Below are 16,703 nucleotides of genomic sequence, written 5' to 3'. Positions count from 1 at the left end.
AAATAAAACCCAAAAAATTACGCATTATATATATCTCTATCAACTTTTACAATTCAATAAACAGAAACTGTGATTCTAATAAAAGAAGAGTTTTCCACATTGCAATCTATAAAGGGCTCAGGTTTTCAAATTTTCATTCAATAAGGAGGTGATTCAATTAACCAGTGATTTCTATAAGCAGAACCCACTATGTTAAATTTTAATTATGAAACAACAGAGATTACCTTTATTTTAGATACAGGAAGCTTCTTTTCCAACAAACTCTCCTAGTCCAACGCACTAATAATTCTTTGGGAAGGTGACATCAATTTTACAAAACAAGTGGGACATCTTCCCCACTGTCAGAACCATAGTGTTCAGACCCCTCGGTCTCAACATTGAGCGCTCAAGACTTCTGTCTTCAAACACCATACCTCTGGCAGCAAGGAAACCATTATGTGGATTGACATAAAATTAAATTTTGAAGGTCTAAACTGCTTAATAAATATGGACCGATTATTTTCTTCGGTCTTGTAGCTTGACATTAGAATTAAATCCCCCCATATCCGTTAAACTTTTTAGACCCCTAAATTTAATTCTAATGTCAAGCTACAGGACCGAAGAAAATAATCGGTCCATATTTATTAAGCGGTTTAGACCTTCAAAATTTAATTTTATGTCAATCCACGTAATGGTTTCCTTGCTGCCAGAGGTATGGTATTTGAAGACAGAAGTCTTGAGCGATCAATGTTGAGACTGAGGGGTCTGAACACTATGGTTCTGACAGTGGGGAAGATGTCCCACTTGTTTTGTAAAATTGATATCGCCTTCCCAAAGAATTATTAGTGCGTTGGACTAGGAGAGTTGGTTGGAAAAGAAGCTTCCTATATCTAAAATAAAGGTAATCCCTGTTGTTTCATAATATAATAGAATATAGGAATTATCGAGCACTTAATAGCTCTCTATTATCAAATCTGTTAAATTTTAATGAATTGATTTCTGCAGCTAAAAAAAACTATGATAAAGTAAAATAAATTCTGTTATGTACCTTTAAAACTCTTTCATGTACCCCTGGGGGTATGTGAGCCACACTTTGTGAAAGACTGATATAGTGCATTAACATCTAAGGCCACACTGCACTGTGCACATTATGTTTGCACAGGTGTGTCTGTTTATGGAGTCAGTTTGCATATTTACTACCTGGAATTATTCTGGGTGCTGAAACACCCAGAATAATTACAGGTAGGGAGCTGATTCAGAGTTTGGCCAACTACTGCCCCAACCGAGGAGGTCTTGAAGAAGTCCACTATTGTCTTACAGGATTCAAACCCAGATATCTCCAAACTGGCAACAAGTGGAAAAAGTAGTACAGGTAGTCCCCGACTTCACTAGTTAATTTGTTCCTAGCTCACACTCGTAAAGTGAAAACTCAAAAGGGGGAATTTAATTCCCATTTTTTTTTTGGTAGTTGTTGACGCATCGGTTTTTCTGTGGCTATAATGCACCTCCCAAGGTTTTTGCAGTACTTTGATCCAAGCCCAAGGCGGGGTTCGAACCCACGACCTTTGGGTTGCTAGGCAAGTACTTTACCCACCCGGCTAGCCCGGTCGGCTTTAATTCCCATAGACATTATGTTAAAAACAAGGGTTATGTTCTCAACAATGAAATTAGTTAGCTAATTAGTTTATGTTAAAACAATGATTGATTTATCCAAATAAATGAAAACTAAGCAAACTAAGTAGCTAAACTGGCATTGTTTTAGTATATCTCATATTGTGAATACCTTCATGAGTTGCCATGATATTGCACTACCTCGAATAAGTAACACTTCAATAAATAACGGAGAAGACCAGTGCTTTTTTTGTAAAAAAATAGGTGCCAATACTCATTCTTTGCTATCAGGAAAAATTTTAAATTTAAAGGATATGAAAAGTAAACTAAAAAATAATTTCCTGATATTGTTACTTCACTAGTAATGTTTTTGGAATAAGAACAACAAATTAAGTATATTAACACAACTGTTTATTAAGCATAAATTTATTATACAAGTATATAAAAAAAATAAGTAAAATGTATAAAAATTAAGTAAAATAAGTAAAAATAATTTCATAATAAAGTTTTATAAAATATCAACAAATTTTTATTAAGTTCTCATCCGACACACTATACCAACTTCTTTTCTTGCTGTTTGTGTCTATTGCTGAATGACATTTCTGAAGCAGCCACAAATCAACATATTTTGCTGGATCGAAGCGTGTCAGCTTTAGGCCTAAAATTTTAAGAAATAGTAGTGAAGAAATTGTTTTTGTCATCAACGAAGCTCTGGTTGGGATGACGATCAGATTCATTTGTGAAAATCCTTGTTCACATTCACTTGATGAAATTGGTATCGTACTCAAGAGAGTTTATCAAATGCTTCAATTCTTCCGAAACCATCTTTTCAATTAGGTATTCCCGAAATCCACGACCTGTATCTCTTTCATTTAACTAAAGCCTAATTGACAATTTTCTAACTTCATTCTCACCAAATGTCACGTGAGATTTAATATCTTCAAGCCAATGTTTCCTATCAAGTACTCGGGCTGCTGCTGCTGCAAAATCAGCATTTTTACTATCAAGCAGCCTGATTTCTATTGATCGTTTCAAAGTTCTGTAGAAAGCTTCTGAATCAACTGCAGAATAATTTCTGTAATTTTTCCCATGAAATGAAGCTCTTTGAAATCATAGATTTTTGGAAGATTTGGTGGCATTTCTGTAATACTGTCCTGGAACTGTTTCTCTTTCATGAAAAAGTTGTACAATTTTTATTTTTTTATTCGCCCTGTACAGATTTATATTGCGCTACTGCAAGTCCAAGCTCGAGTCAGTTTACAGAAAATTGTGCATGACATACTTCTGCAAAACAACAGATGAATATTTGCTGGGGTAAAATAAAATCACTCTCTCCTAATTCTTGAACATGGCACTTACAGTAGAAGGTTGAACAGAGCCCATTGTTCGCATCGGAAATGCCCCTTGATCTGCTTGCTGTTGCCCAGCGCAACTTCTCGGTATGTGGGACATGTGGTCGGATAGGTTTTATGAGAACCACTGTTGTAGAATGGTAATCCCTTTAGCTCTCTTAATTCATGCAGCAGCACTAATTGCCTAAATTGCCCGAAGGCCAGAAGTGCATACTGAGTCTCTCCTAATACGTTTATTACATGAAATTTTTTTTTGCTCAACGGAAACTATTTTAAATGTAATTTCCAAGGGGAATTCAAAAAAATTTGCTATAAAGGAATTTGTTAAATAATGATCCAACTAAGTAATTTAAAATTCTAAAAATGGTTATAAAATTTTTATATAGAAAATATCTTAACAATAGCCATTGAAAAATGCAAATTTAGTTGAATTACTTAAAGCTTATTTGAAAAAAAAAAAAAAAATACTAAATATTACAAATTTTGAAATGTACTGCATCAAAATATCATGTGTCATTGTTAATAGAGGTGCCAGTATGCTGTATCGTTGCATATCGTCCCAAAAACAGCACTGGAGAAGACTATTATTATTTGTTCTCAGTGGATACCACCACCACCCAGATGGCACCATTTCAAGGCTATTTGGCCTTACTTCTGCATCAGTAAACTTCTACACAGCATGAGGCCTTAGCCATAAAATGCTTTAGTCTGATATATTTGCACACCATCAGGCATCTTTCATATTGTAGAGTTATACTTCGTAACTGGATTGTCATCATCGCAACACCAGGGTACCTGCCCACCCACCGAAGAGAACAGCCTTGAAACGGTGCCGTCTGGTGGTGGTATCCACTGAGAATAAGTAACAATAGTCTTCTCCATTCGTGAAGCATTATTTATTCGAGGTAGTGCAATATCATGGCAATTCGTGAAGGAATTCACAATATAAGATATACTAAAATGATGCTAATTTAGCTACTTTAGTAGTTTGCTGCATACTAAAATGATGCACTTGCACTAACCTGGATGTCTGAAAAATACTGGTGTTTAAATAGTTCTGAGAGTGTAACTCATATTCAGATGAGATCAAAGATTTAGATAAACAACTCAATATTTTTGTGTCACCAATCCCCCACATTCATCTAACAAAACCCATATTACCACTTCCCTCAACACACATAAACCAAATTATTTATTTTTAATCTGCTTTGTTACTTTAAATTATATGTGCTAGTAATCCACTAGAATTTATAGGAAAGAACATTATAATTAGAAACATTATATTTACAGGAAAGAACATTATATAAGAGGGGGAAAAAGATATTTACTACACCACATTACCTTCTGTTTTGAGGTGTGACTTACTTTTATTCTGTACTTTGGGACTGTAATGAGGTAATCAATTGCAGCTTTATAACGTGACCAAGCACCCCAGTACTGTGTGGGTTAAAAAAAACAAAAAAAAAAACATAATTAAAACAATTTATAATCCATTAAGATAAAATACAGAAAAAAAATTGTTTAATGGCAACAAAATGGGATGCTGCAAAACAAATGCTGGTGTCAATGATTGACCACTGAATCATGCTGAATAATTATAAAATAATGTGGAAAAGATATTTCCATTGATGTATATGTACATTAAATAATCATATTAGAAGATATCTCAACAATTTAAATGTATTTCCATCTTAACTCCTGTACTGAAAAAAAAAAAAAAAAAAAATTACAGATACTATTATTCTTCTGAAAGAGCTGCTGAAGCTTACAGAAAAGTAATTTATATATTTTCAATAAAAATAAAATATTTAAAAGTGAGCATAATAAATAAATTTATATTTCACAAAAGTTTCAAATGGTCTATAACAGAGAATGGCAAATGGTTGATTGCAAAGCCTACTCTGGTCAATTGTACTGTACAGAAATAAAAATAACAATTTTTTGGAAGACGCCACAACGTTAGAAATCCATCAATTACTTGCCTAATTTAGTTCTTAAATTTATTTCAAATTTTTATGTAACTAAATGTGTTTTTTATAATAAAGAATTATAATAATTATATTTTCTTTAAGATAGTGACACACTTGAAAAAAAATTGTGAGAGGTAGATCACGGTATGTAGATCTGGTCGATCTATAGGTAGATCTGATCAATTGTACTGTACAGAAATAAAAATATAACAATTTTTTGGAAGACACCAATGTTAGAAATCCATTAATTACTTCCCTTACTTAGTTCTTAAATTTATTTCAAATTTTTATGTAATTAAATGTGTTTTTTTATAATAAAAAATTATAATAATTATATTTTCTTTAAGATAGTGACACAGTTGTACAAAAATTGTGATAGGTAAATCACAACCTCATTTATTTTAAAGTAGCTTATGTGTTGGAAAAGGCCGCTAACACCCTGATCTACAATTATCTATAGATAAATCTATAGAAATAATTATCTATAGAAATCTATAAATCTATAGAAATAATTATCTATAGATAAATCTATAGAAAAAATGATTATTTTAACTTGCTTTAAGCTAAAAGTTTCAAGTTTATTTTTTTCTCATAATTTAAAGTGCATTTGCAAATTTTAAAAGTACCTATTGTCTTAATCATCTATTTTATCCATCTGTATGTAAAAACTCTACTCCCCAGTGGATGGACTTTCATGAAATTTTATATTTGGATCATATAGAGGCTCTGTCAAGCCACCCAAATTTAATTAAAACAGGTAAATGCAAAACATAGCAATTCTAATCCATCCTCCACTCATATTTGAATTGAATTATTTATATACAGGTTGCAGAAAAAACTATGCAGATACTTTATATTTTAATTAATTTAAAGAAAGGATCTCATTTATTTTTCATAGTTTGTCTTATAACTACAGCACAGGCATTATCAAATGCAATAGCTGTTTTATCAATGTTATTGCAGGCTAAAACATTTTCTATTGTGTTCAACACATTTTGGACATAGTTGAAACTGTTTTAAGCTCTTCCCTTTTAGAACTTTCTAGATAGTAGTACAGCCAACCCCTGTATAACAGTTACACTTTGACACGATTGATTAAGTGCGACAATCCTCGCACAACACGGTACTTATATAACATGGTTAGAGAATTGTGGCAACCTCACATTGCACGGTATTTTTGAGCTTTGTGCAAGGAAAAACTCTGCCATTATGTTGGATGTAATTTTTCAACATTTCCATTCTTTTTTGTGAATCCCCGCTTTTGGCTCGCTAATCGTTATGCAAAAAAAATATTATTGGGAAATCCCCATATTTTACTTTGTTGGGAAATCCCCGTGTTAAGTTCTTTGTTGTTGAACTTGTGGAAAAATCTAGATTTCAAAGTTTTATCACTATTGGTTAACATGCCAGGCCATTCAAAAGATTTAAGTCATCCAAACATTGAAGTTATGTTCCTACCACCTAGTACGACTTCTTTAATTAGATCAAGGTATTATATCTACCTTTGAAACTCATTACATCAGAAAATCGTTACAATGGATTTTGGAAAATATTGATTCTGAATTGAATTGATGGAAAATTGAAGTAATGGAGGCATGGAAACATTTTTCAATTGTGGACTGTATCGAAATCGCAGCTTTATTGCCCAAAGAAGTAAAACGGTCAACATTAAATGTGTGTTGGAAAAATGTATGGCCAGAGTCAGTTCATGGTCGAATTGGCAGAAAACGGAATCGGTGCAATAGTAGAACTTGCTAAATTGGTAGGATTGGAAGGTTTCGATGATATGACTACTGAAGCCCTAGTGGGTAGCACTGTTGGTAGAATCGCCATCATCCCCACACTGGGTGGAAAAGACCCAAGTTAAAATCCCGTCGATGACAAGAGGAATTTTTATGGGTCTTTTTTACAACGTGGCTGAGTTAGTCGGTCTAAGGCGAGGGTAGCATAGTTTTTTCCTCCCAGAAAATCGGGGTTTTCATCCAGAAAAATGGAAAATCGACCTCAGAACATACACAATTTGAACACACTGAGCAACATAGCCTTAGTCGCTGATGCTCCCAAAAAAAAAAAAAAAAAAAAAAAAAAAAGATATGATTACTGAAAATGTTCAAGAATTACTGGTAGAAAAAGAGGCTGGCGAAGCGGATTTGTTGGAAATGGCATATTACAATCGTATTTTTTGAATTCAGATTCTTCGACTGAAAGGATCCCAAAGTTCAAAAGGGAGCTTTAAAAAATGCTTGGTTCCATACGACGAAATCTATAATGGTGTATTTTTATTAGTTTTGTTAACATTTTGTTAACGAAATGGTGTATTTTTGTAGCTCTTTGAACGTAACCCCCTTTTTTACTGGTTCTTAGTCCCATATAACATAATTTCACACTACACGAGATTTTATAGGAACCCAACAAAAGAGGAGGTTCCAAATTACTAATTCTTGGACAGGGAATATCAGAACGGACAAGTACCATCTTTGAAGCAAAAGGAATCATACAGTGAATAATTCGGATAACTGAGATGAGCAGTGGTTGAATCAACCGATAACTGACATTTTGTCAGAAAAAGTACACGAGGTTTGGCAGACTAAGTAGAAATGGACATCACTGAGATTTAGAAACTGAGACCATGTATATCTGTGAAATGAATGAGGAAATGTTTGGGAGATTTAGATCTTTTTGCAGATAAGTTTGCTCTATTAGTTTGACAATTCATGGTGTATTCAGTAGTAAGAAAAGGTGGAGGGGGAAACATGCTGTATATGAAGTAATGAAATTTGAAATTTTTGGATATGGCGTACACATGGTATGAATATACCCAGCTCCTTGACACAATGTGGCTCCAACAATGTCCCCGCATACACAATACTTTGACTCCAGTCACTAGCTGGCAGAGTAGAGGCAGTGAGATTATACACTAGCTGATCTGGAAGTCTCCCAGAGTTACCCATAGGTTGGTCTGGTGTACTAACTAGCAGCCAGCCTGCAAACACCGTTTTAGAGCTGTACCCTTGAAATGTAAGGAAGATTGGATCTTGCCGTGATGTCCATCATATGCTCAAAAGACATCAATCATACTGCATGATGGAGGAAATACAGGGAAGGATTGCAAGAGCTTAGCTCTGTATACTAAACATGCCACATCAAGCCGCCAATAAACAAAGTAGTGGTATTACACCGATTGATGAGTCAACTATCACCTAGTAAAAATTGGAAGAAAAAATTCTAAAAATAGGGTGGTTTCGCCTCCGATTTGATTAAAAGTATGATGCTGCATATTTAAGTAACATGTTAATATTCCAGAGTGGAAATTTCTACTTTTGCATGTTTAAATAATTATTCAGAACTATGTTATCCAAATTTATATTTCTTGCCTTTGTTTTTAATTTATAACATACAACACCCTTGCATCTCAACTCTTTAATTTGTTTTTAGTTGTAAATTTTCAAGCTATTCTTCATAGCTGTACAAATTTCTTTCTACTTCGTGATTGACAGAATGAAAAAACATAACATGGCAAGTTTCTAAAGCAACACTTAATGTTATATTTTAAACTTACGCTGACAAATACAAATATAACACACAATTAAAAAAAAGAATAAAAATATTTACCTGAACAAAAGAAATGACTGAGATCAACACAGCAACTACTATACGAACATCCACTTTTGGAGCCATTCTTCTTTGATAATAACGATAATAATGTCCATAGATTTCATCTAAAAATTGTAAAGAAATTAGTAAGAAGAGTTACAATTTTATTTATAAAGATAAATTGTAAAGAAATTAGTAAGAAGAGTTACAATTTTATTTATAAAGATAAATTGTAAAGAAATTAGTAAGAAGAGTTACAATTTTTATAAAGATAATGGAACATTTTTATCTTTATAGTTCTGTGTGTAATATTCACATGCAAGATACCAACATCAAAAAATGTTCTTAAAGTAAAATGAGTATATAAGATTTTCACCGTTGACATTTTCATACTTTTTCAGCATTTCCATTAAATTTGGTCATAATGATAATCTGCTATATTTTTTAGGATTTTCTCAACAGTGGTTATAGCAGACTTTCACTTTTACTGATGGGAAGAAGGAGATCTTCCTTGATTCAGACATTGATTTGGAGGGATAGGGAATATATTTGTATTAATAAAATGATGCAAGGAAGCTAGGCTTATACAACATCAGCCAAAAATATTGAAAAAACTTCATCTGCCCATTCTTTCTGAAATTTATACAAACTATTCACCTGCACAACATTGAATGGAAGTTAATTCTAACAATCAGAAAGAGTAAAAATGCCATTGGCATTTAGTATGTATACTTAAACCTCTTAGTCTTATACATTTCAATTAGGTCATCACTCAGATGAATAGTTTCTAGATGCTGCAATTTATAGGGTTCAAGTCTTTTCTGAGTAAGGGCACCCTTGTTTCCCCCCAGATAAAATCTTTGCTCTTCTCTACACCCATTCTAATGGACAGCTAAATGATTTTGTGATAACTGAGAGGAAAGTACATAAGGCACCAGGGGTGGATGGGATCTATCCAGTTATATTAATGGAAGCAGCAAAGGAAGTAAGCAAACCTCAGCCATAATTATGAGAGCATTCTTGAATTCAGGGGAGGTCCCCACAAACTGTAAATATGCTAATGTATTCCCAATGTGCTAATTGTATGGAAAAATGAAATTCACAGATTAAATGTAGTTTTATCAGCTTTAGACAAGTCTGTGCATACTTTGTGTGCATTGTTATGTAAGACTTGTGAACACAGTATCACTTGTGAAGGTATACATACATAGGGGGGGGGAAAACAAAAGAAGAAAAAAAAAGGAGTATATGGGAGAAGAGTAATATTAATAAGTTGAAATTAGACTGGACATCTAAATTTAGAGAATGTATAATTATAGAGTTAAGAGTTATATACAGTTATTATCTTAGTAATTAACTGATAAAGAGATAACTATATTTACTTTCAGTTCTACAGAAATATGAATAAATACAATTACTGTACATAATAAATTATTCCTCGTTGAAAAACTCATTCATAGAAAGCTGATGAGTTGCCTGCTTTTCACTATAAATCTTATCACACAAGTTCTCTGACAACATTACTGCTTCTTTCAACATTGGGATCAGAATTCTCTCTGTGGCTCCTATTGTCTTAAAGTAATATTACTGCTTAAAGATGAAAATTACCTTCTACCTTCAATTGTGATTTCTCTTAAACTTTTGAGGTTTAGGCTCTTTGAATGAGTACTGGAGATCATAATCACTACCATCCCTTTCTTCAATTTGCACCTGTGCTTGCAATTCAATCAAATCATTGTCTGTGAGGTCTTCTCTATAATTTCACAACTCATTCACATCTTTGACATTCGCTTCCAAATTAAGGTACAGGCAGTTCCCGCTTCATGAGTTCCCTGATTTACTAGTTCTTTTTTTCAAGTATCAAGAAAATCGAAAATATGAACATTAATTGCAATAAATAAATGCTACTAAACATTCATAAATATGGCATTTCAAACCACACACACAGCTATATAATACTACTGTGTATTATTGTGCTACTACTGCGCATGCATGCATTTGTTTGTTTGTTCAGGCAGAGATAAGGAGGGAGGTCCAACTCTTAAAGAATTTTGGAAATAATTCTATATTTTAGATGCAATCAAAATAATACGAGATTGGGAAAAATTACAGAGAAGAACATGAAGGGTGTTTGGAATAAACTCTGCTATATTTTTTAGGATTTTCTCAACAGTGATTATAGCAGACTTTCACTTTTACTGATAACATTATTGATAATTTTTTATGATTATTGATAATTTTAAAGTATTTCGAGAACCAGCAGAGATCGTAAAAAATGAAAAGTGGTTGTTAATATTGCTAACCAATTGCAGCTTGAGGTTTATACAAATAACATCACTGATCTGCTTCAAGCACACAATAGAGAGCTCACAAATGAAGACCTCCTTGAAATGGAAAAATGTGAAGAAGCTAGGAAGAAGATTTATCAGCTGAAATTTCTAAATGTCCCTTCACTCTCAAGGGGCTTGGCAAAGCTTTTCAACACAGAAAAAACAATTGAGATTTTTGGGTCACAAGATTCAAATTGAGTGCACTAGAAAAGCTGCTACAGATTTAAAAAATGCTTATGCATGTTATCGTGAAATTTTTCCGTCAAAAGGATGTCAGAAGGATTTTGACGAATCTTGATGCTAAGAAAGCTCCAGGTCCTGATGGTATTTCTCCACTTGTTCTCAAAACCTGTGCTCCTGAACTTACTCCTGTTCTATTTCGCCTTTTTTAATTTTCTTATTCCCAAGGTGTTTTTCCTTCTGCTTGGAAATTTCCTCGTATCCAGCCAGTTCCTAAAAAGGGTGACAAATCCCTCCCATCCAATTATCATCCCATTGCAATTACTTCTACTCTTTCTAAAGTAATGGAGAAATCAATTAACTGCCAATTCTTAAACTACCTAGAAACCTTCCATCTGATCAATAATCGCCAGTATGGATTCCGTCAGTGTTGATCCACTGGTGATATTCTGGCTGTTACCCATTTATGGACTAATTCAATGGAAAGGTTCGGTGAAACACAAGTAATTGCTCTTGACAGCTCAAAGGCTTTCGATCGTGTCTGACATAAAGGTCTTCTAAACAAGCTTCCATCTTATGGTTTGCAAACTGTTTTTTGTAATTTGTTATCCAGTTTTCTCTCTGATTTCTCACTGAGGGTGATGGTAGATGACTCTTTGTCTTCTAACTTCTCCACTAATGCCGGCGTCCCCCAAGGTTCAGTTCTTTTCCCCCACTCTTTTCCTCTTGTATATTAATAATAGTAATAATAATAAGGTTCTTTATTAACATAAATTTTATACAATAGTGATTCCTTACACAGAAAGCCAGAGGAATCTTACAATTTGTTGTTTATACAAGTAATTTTGTTTTATAAAAAAAAATAATAATAAATAAATAAAAAATAATAATAACTAAATAATAATTAATAGATCAAAGCAAAGATGATAATCAAAATGTAAAAATGAAGTAGTAATTACAGTGAAAAAGGACTACAAGTTGAGCAGAACATGAAATGACATCGGCACTTACATAAATGTCCTTTACAAACAGCAAGATAGGACAAGATGCCATCGCGATATGTCTTGTCTATAGTCCACAGGTCGATGTCGAACGAGTTGAGGGTGTCCAGAATCACATTAGGGAAGCGTCTCTTGAAATTCTGTAACTGCTGGAGCCTTGAGCACAAGATATGTCTTGTGTCTTGTGATGTGTTTTGAGCACAGATATGTCTGCCTGGCAAATGCCAACCAACCATGTTCCAGATGTTGTGATCCTGCTTAGCTGAGCACAGATGAAGGAATGACTTTATTTTTAGCACAAGGGCTCTGTGGACTATGGGCATGTATTGCAGGTTGCAGCAGAGAGTAGATTTAGATGTTGTGTAGATCTGGTGCGACCACAAGTTGGTCCACTTCAGCACCCAGAATTCGAGGCCCCCCATAGTTTCCTGGAGCTGGTGGGTGGTGCCGCAGACCAAACTTCCACGGCATAGGAGAGTACACTACAGAAGTAAATTGCGACGTATTTCTTGATTATTTGCTTATTGTGCGTTTTGCACAGATCAATTTTCATTCCCCAGAATGCTCTCAGGGCTTTGGAATACTGAGCTTGGATTTGTTTTTTATAGGTGAGGTTGGCATCAAGGATTACTCCTAGGAATTTGACGCTGTCTGTGGGAGTCAGAACATTTCCTGCCAATTCCGGAAGTAGAGAAGATGCAGTATCAGCAGAAGTCATCCGACTTGGCATAAAGATGAGATAGTTTGACTTCTCTGGATTGACTGACAGGCCAAAAAATTTAGCATACTTACAGAATGTATTTAGGTAGCTGTTTACAGATTCAGTGTCGGTTTGTCTTTCATGTGAATCACCAACATGGCATCTGCATGGCAAGTAGCAAACAATATCATCAGCATACGATAGGAAAGCTGGAATTCGATCCATTAGTGGAACGAATATTGCTGCAAATAACAAGACTGAGAGAGAACCACCTTGTGGGATCCCTACTTCGATGCTTTTAGTGACTGTAATGCCATCGCCTTTGAAGTGAAGCATTCTCCTAAATAGCATATTAAGGATCTCGAGCCTATTTCCAGATATCCTGTAGAATCTCTCAAGTAAGGCAAGAAGGGGTGTTATTTGAACTGAGTCGAAAGCAGATTTCATGTCCAGAAAAATGGTGTGAAGATCTTCGTTGTCATTCCAGGCGCGAAGTATTTTCTGTGATAATGACTGTAGGCAGGTTTCAGTAGATCTATTAGGCATGGCATAATGGGTATGTTCTGGCTTATGCGCAAATATTGCGAGTGCTACATCACTATAGATGCACTTCTCGAGGCATTTCAGGAAGGGAGAGGCAATTGATATTGGCCTGGATTCGGGCGGTCTTTTTGCACAAGGCTTTTTCGGAAATGCCACGACTCTGTATGATAACCAGCTTGAAGGCACCTGTGCAAATTTTGAGTACTTTGTTGTAGAGTTGAGTGATCTCTTTGCTGATAAAATAAGGAGCAATTTTTAGACTAAAAAGAGGTATTGCATTAATTCCTATGGTGGACTTGTCAGGTAGTGAATTTATTATTTTTATTAGTTTTTCTTCGGAAATTTCTGTACTAGAAGGTGAAGAAACGTTAAATGCTTCGTTCCAAGGATATGCTTTGGACACATGGTGATCTCGCTTAAAACGCAGCACATGCTCACACCATTCCTGGACATCTAAAGATAGAGGGGTGCAAGTATGACTAGTGGACCACACACACATGTTTTTCCGTAATGACCTTCTTCCATTGACTGGAAATCCTATCCATAGTTTTTCTGATGAAAGCACATTGCATTCCACTTTCCATTTTGAGAAATCTTGCCCTGCTCAATCAGCTTCAACTTCTCGAAAATCTGCTACCAATTCCTTAAATGCCGATCTTCAGGTAATTCTCCAGTGGGGCAAAGACAACTTAGTTGATTTCAACCCTTCTAAAACTCAGTCTTCTCTTATATCTTGCAAAAAGGATTCTTCTGCTCCTATGCTTATCTTTGGCGACACTCCGATTTCTAGGCAAAATGATATATCTCTTTTGGGGATTACCCTGACTTCTAATCTCTCTTGGCACAAGCACATTACAAATATTGCCTCCTCTGCATCTAAAAAACTTGGTTTACTCTTTCGCTCTTAGCGTTACTTTTCTTCCAACCAGCTGCTCACTCTGTATAAATCGCAAATCCGCCCTAACATGGAATATTGTTCCCACATCTAGTGGTGCCCCCAAAACCTCTCTCAGGCTTCTTGATTCCATTCAGAAGAGGGCAGTTAGGTTAATTATATCAAAACTTATAATACCGTGCATGGGTTGAAGGAGAAGTACTGGGGGGGGGGGGGTGCCAGAAACTTTGCTCTAGAGACTAAACATGGGTTTCACCACTTCGAGCCTCCAATAAGCAAAGTGATGGTATTTCACCGGGTGATGAAAGTCATGTACTGTTTCTGCTGCATGCCTCTTCTACACATATTTCCATGGGCAATGTTCTTCTGAATTGGCCTCTATAATTTCCGCTCGCTCTTTCAAAACAGTTTGAACACGTGCAGCCACCAGCCAACATCCATTTACTGTCCAACTTCAAACACACAGAACCAACTTTTCATCTTCCTTGTTTATTCATTCAACTGCCGTTTTCTGGAACAACCTTTCTTCATACATATTTCCTGAAAATTACATTCTACAGAAGTTCAAGTCCAATGTCAACAAATATCTTCTTTCATCTTCTCAACCTTCAACCCAAGCATGGTACTAAGTACTATAGGTTCTAATACCTCTCGTGTTTGGGGTTTACATAAAAAAAAAAAAAAAAAAAAAAAAAAAAAAAAAAAAATTTTTCCTGAAAATGTGCCATAACAGATTGACTTTTTTTATTTTACAAATTAAAAGTATGCATCATGCGAATACTCATTGTATAGTTTTTTTTAAAGTTTTTAGTAGAAAATAGATGGGAGTAATTAACCCATTTGGGCTACCCTGAGTATGCCAAAAAGTGTGCAAATTATACAGATTTTTTTAATAAATTAGCGCTTGAGCTAAAAGAAAGGAACAGAGAAACTCTTCACTACTCATAAAACGAGAAACAAATGACTGTTTATAAATAAATAAATAAATAAATTTAAAAAATCAAGTGGAATGCACAAGCAGTAACCTCACGCCACAAGCGATAATCGTGAACTAACTACATTCTGACACACGGCCGCCGCAAGTGGATAGGTGAGGTAAGTGTCACTGGGGCTGATGCTTACCTCACCTATCTGCAGTTACGGGCTGCAGTTCAAGAGGGGACCGAACTATTTTTAAATGTTTTCTAGTTGGTTAATGCTTATCAGTATTCAGCATTTAGAATGACAAATTTTATTTTGCTTACTGGCAACACATAGAAACGCATGCTACTGTTCTGACATTGCTGTACAATAAGTAAATATAAGTCAAATGAAATCCAGTCGTCTGCTGCCAGGCATAAGAAAATCCCGAGGAATCTCAGGATTTATCTGGCTAATGCAAAATTAACCAGATAAATGGCTGAGAAAATACATTTCAATCGTAAATTTGGAGGTATTATTGTTTGCTTCAGGTATTATTGTATCCCGAGATATTTCGTGTAGTTCCAAATAACTTTTAAAACTAAAAACGAGATATTTCGGGATAATCCATGAAGGGGTTAAACATTTGTATGACATAAATAATTTCTTTATTATTATATTTGCTTGATTTTAAAGGCTGTGTTTTCATTTCTTTGGATAAATAAATCATTGTTTAAGCATACACTATTGTTTTTTGACCTTTATTTAACATTACTATGATCAAATTTCGTTGAAAATGTAACCCGTCTTTAACATTACATCTATAGGAAAAATATTCCTGCTTTATGAGTTTTCATTTTACGAGCATGCGCTAGGAATGAATTAACTCGTAAAGTCGAGAACTACCTGTATTTTGTTATGTCTAAAATTTCCTTTGTGACATTTTCTTGCATTTTTTTAAATTTTCATAGTGATGGACAAAGTTCAGGCAAAATTTCCTCCAAAACACCCTTCATAGTTGATTGCTTGATATCTTTGCTTCTTGCAGTAATGTTTCTCACTGCCATAAGGATGATATAACCCCTTCCAAAACAGCTTAAGAATTGTTGCTTCTTTCCCATCAGTAGTAGGAATTAATATTCCCTTAAAAGAGAAAAATTATCCCTTGATTCATAAACTATTCCCCCCCCCACCAGTTTCAGGGATACCCTCCCTTTGTTTTCCCATTTCCACTCTTCTGAACCATACACTAAAAAGCATTTCTAGATGTTATTGTTCCACCAAAACTATGAAATACAAGAATTCATAATCAGAGCAGCAAATGTGCTTGAGATTGCCAAAATGATATTGAAAACAAAACCTCTGTTTTAGTTTCACTTTCGAATTTATAAGATACATTAGCCTCTAATCTCATAAATAAATTTTGTCCTCATACTCTGGACTCACAGGAATCAGAGAAGTGTACACTTATCACATTCATTTACTACGATAACATCACAGTATGCCAAAGATGCAAAAGTGTATGTAGTTACAGATCACCATCATCATCATCTTCAGCCATTTCCAATTCACTGCAGAATGAAGGCTTCCTCAACACGTTCCCAACAACTGAGTATTACACTTTCTGTTGCCATTGTACACCAGCAAA

The 16,703-nt window shown here is 34.7% G+C and overlaps 1 protein-coding gene across 1 annotated transcript in view; it reads right to left on the bottom strand.

Annotated features, from left to right (window-relative positions):
• Positions 1-16,703, bottom strand: part of LOC150080791 (dnaJ homolog subfamily C member 25 homolog) — a 140,517-nt gene that overhangs the window by 57,513 nt on the left and 66,301 nt on the right. Inside the window, exons 6-7 of the mRNA XM_090381220.1 lie at positions 8,525-8,631; positions 4,308-4,379 (exon numbers count right to left, since the gene is read on the bottom strand). Coding sequence (XP_090237346.1) covers positions 4,308-4,379; positions 8,525-8,631 — 179 coding nt within the window. The remainder of the gene's footprint in view (positions 1-4,307; positions 4,380-8,524; positions 8,632-16,703) is intronic.

The sequence above is a fragment of the Mastigoproctus giganteus genome, chromosome 9 (assembly GCF_048544385.1).
Source record: "Mastigoproctus giganteus isolate SK-2022 chromosome 9, ASM4854438v1, whole genome shotgun sequence".
Classification (NCBI taxonomy): domain Eukaryota; kingdom Metazoa; phylum Arthropoda; class Arachnida; order Uropygi; family Thelyphonidae; genus Mastigoproctus; species Mastigoproctus giganteus.
The sequence above is the reverse complement of the archived record's forward strand: the minus strand, read 5'-3'. Positions and strand labels throughout refer to the sequence as shown.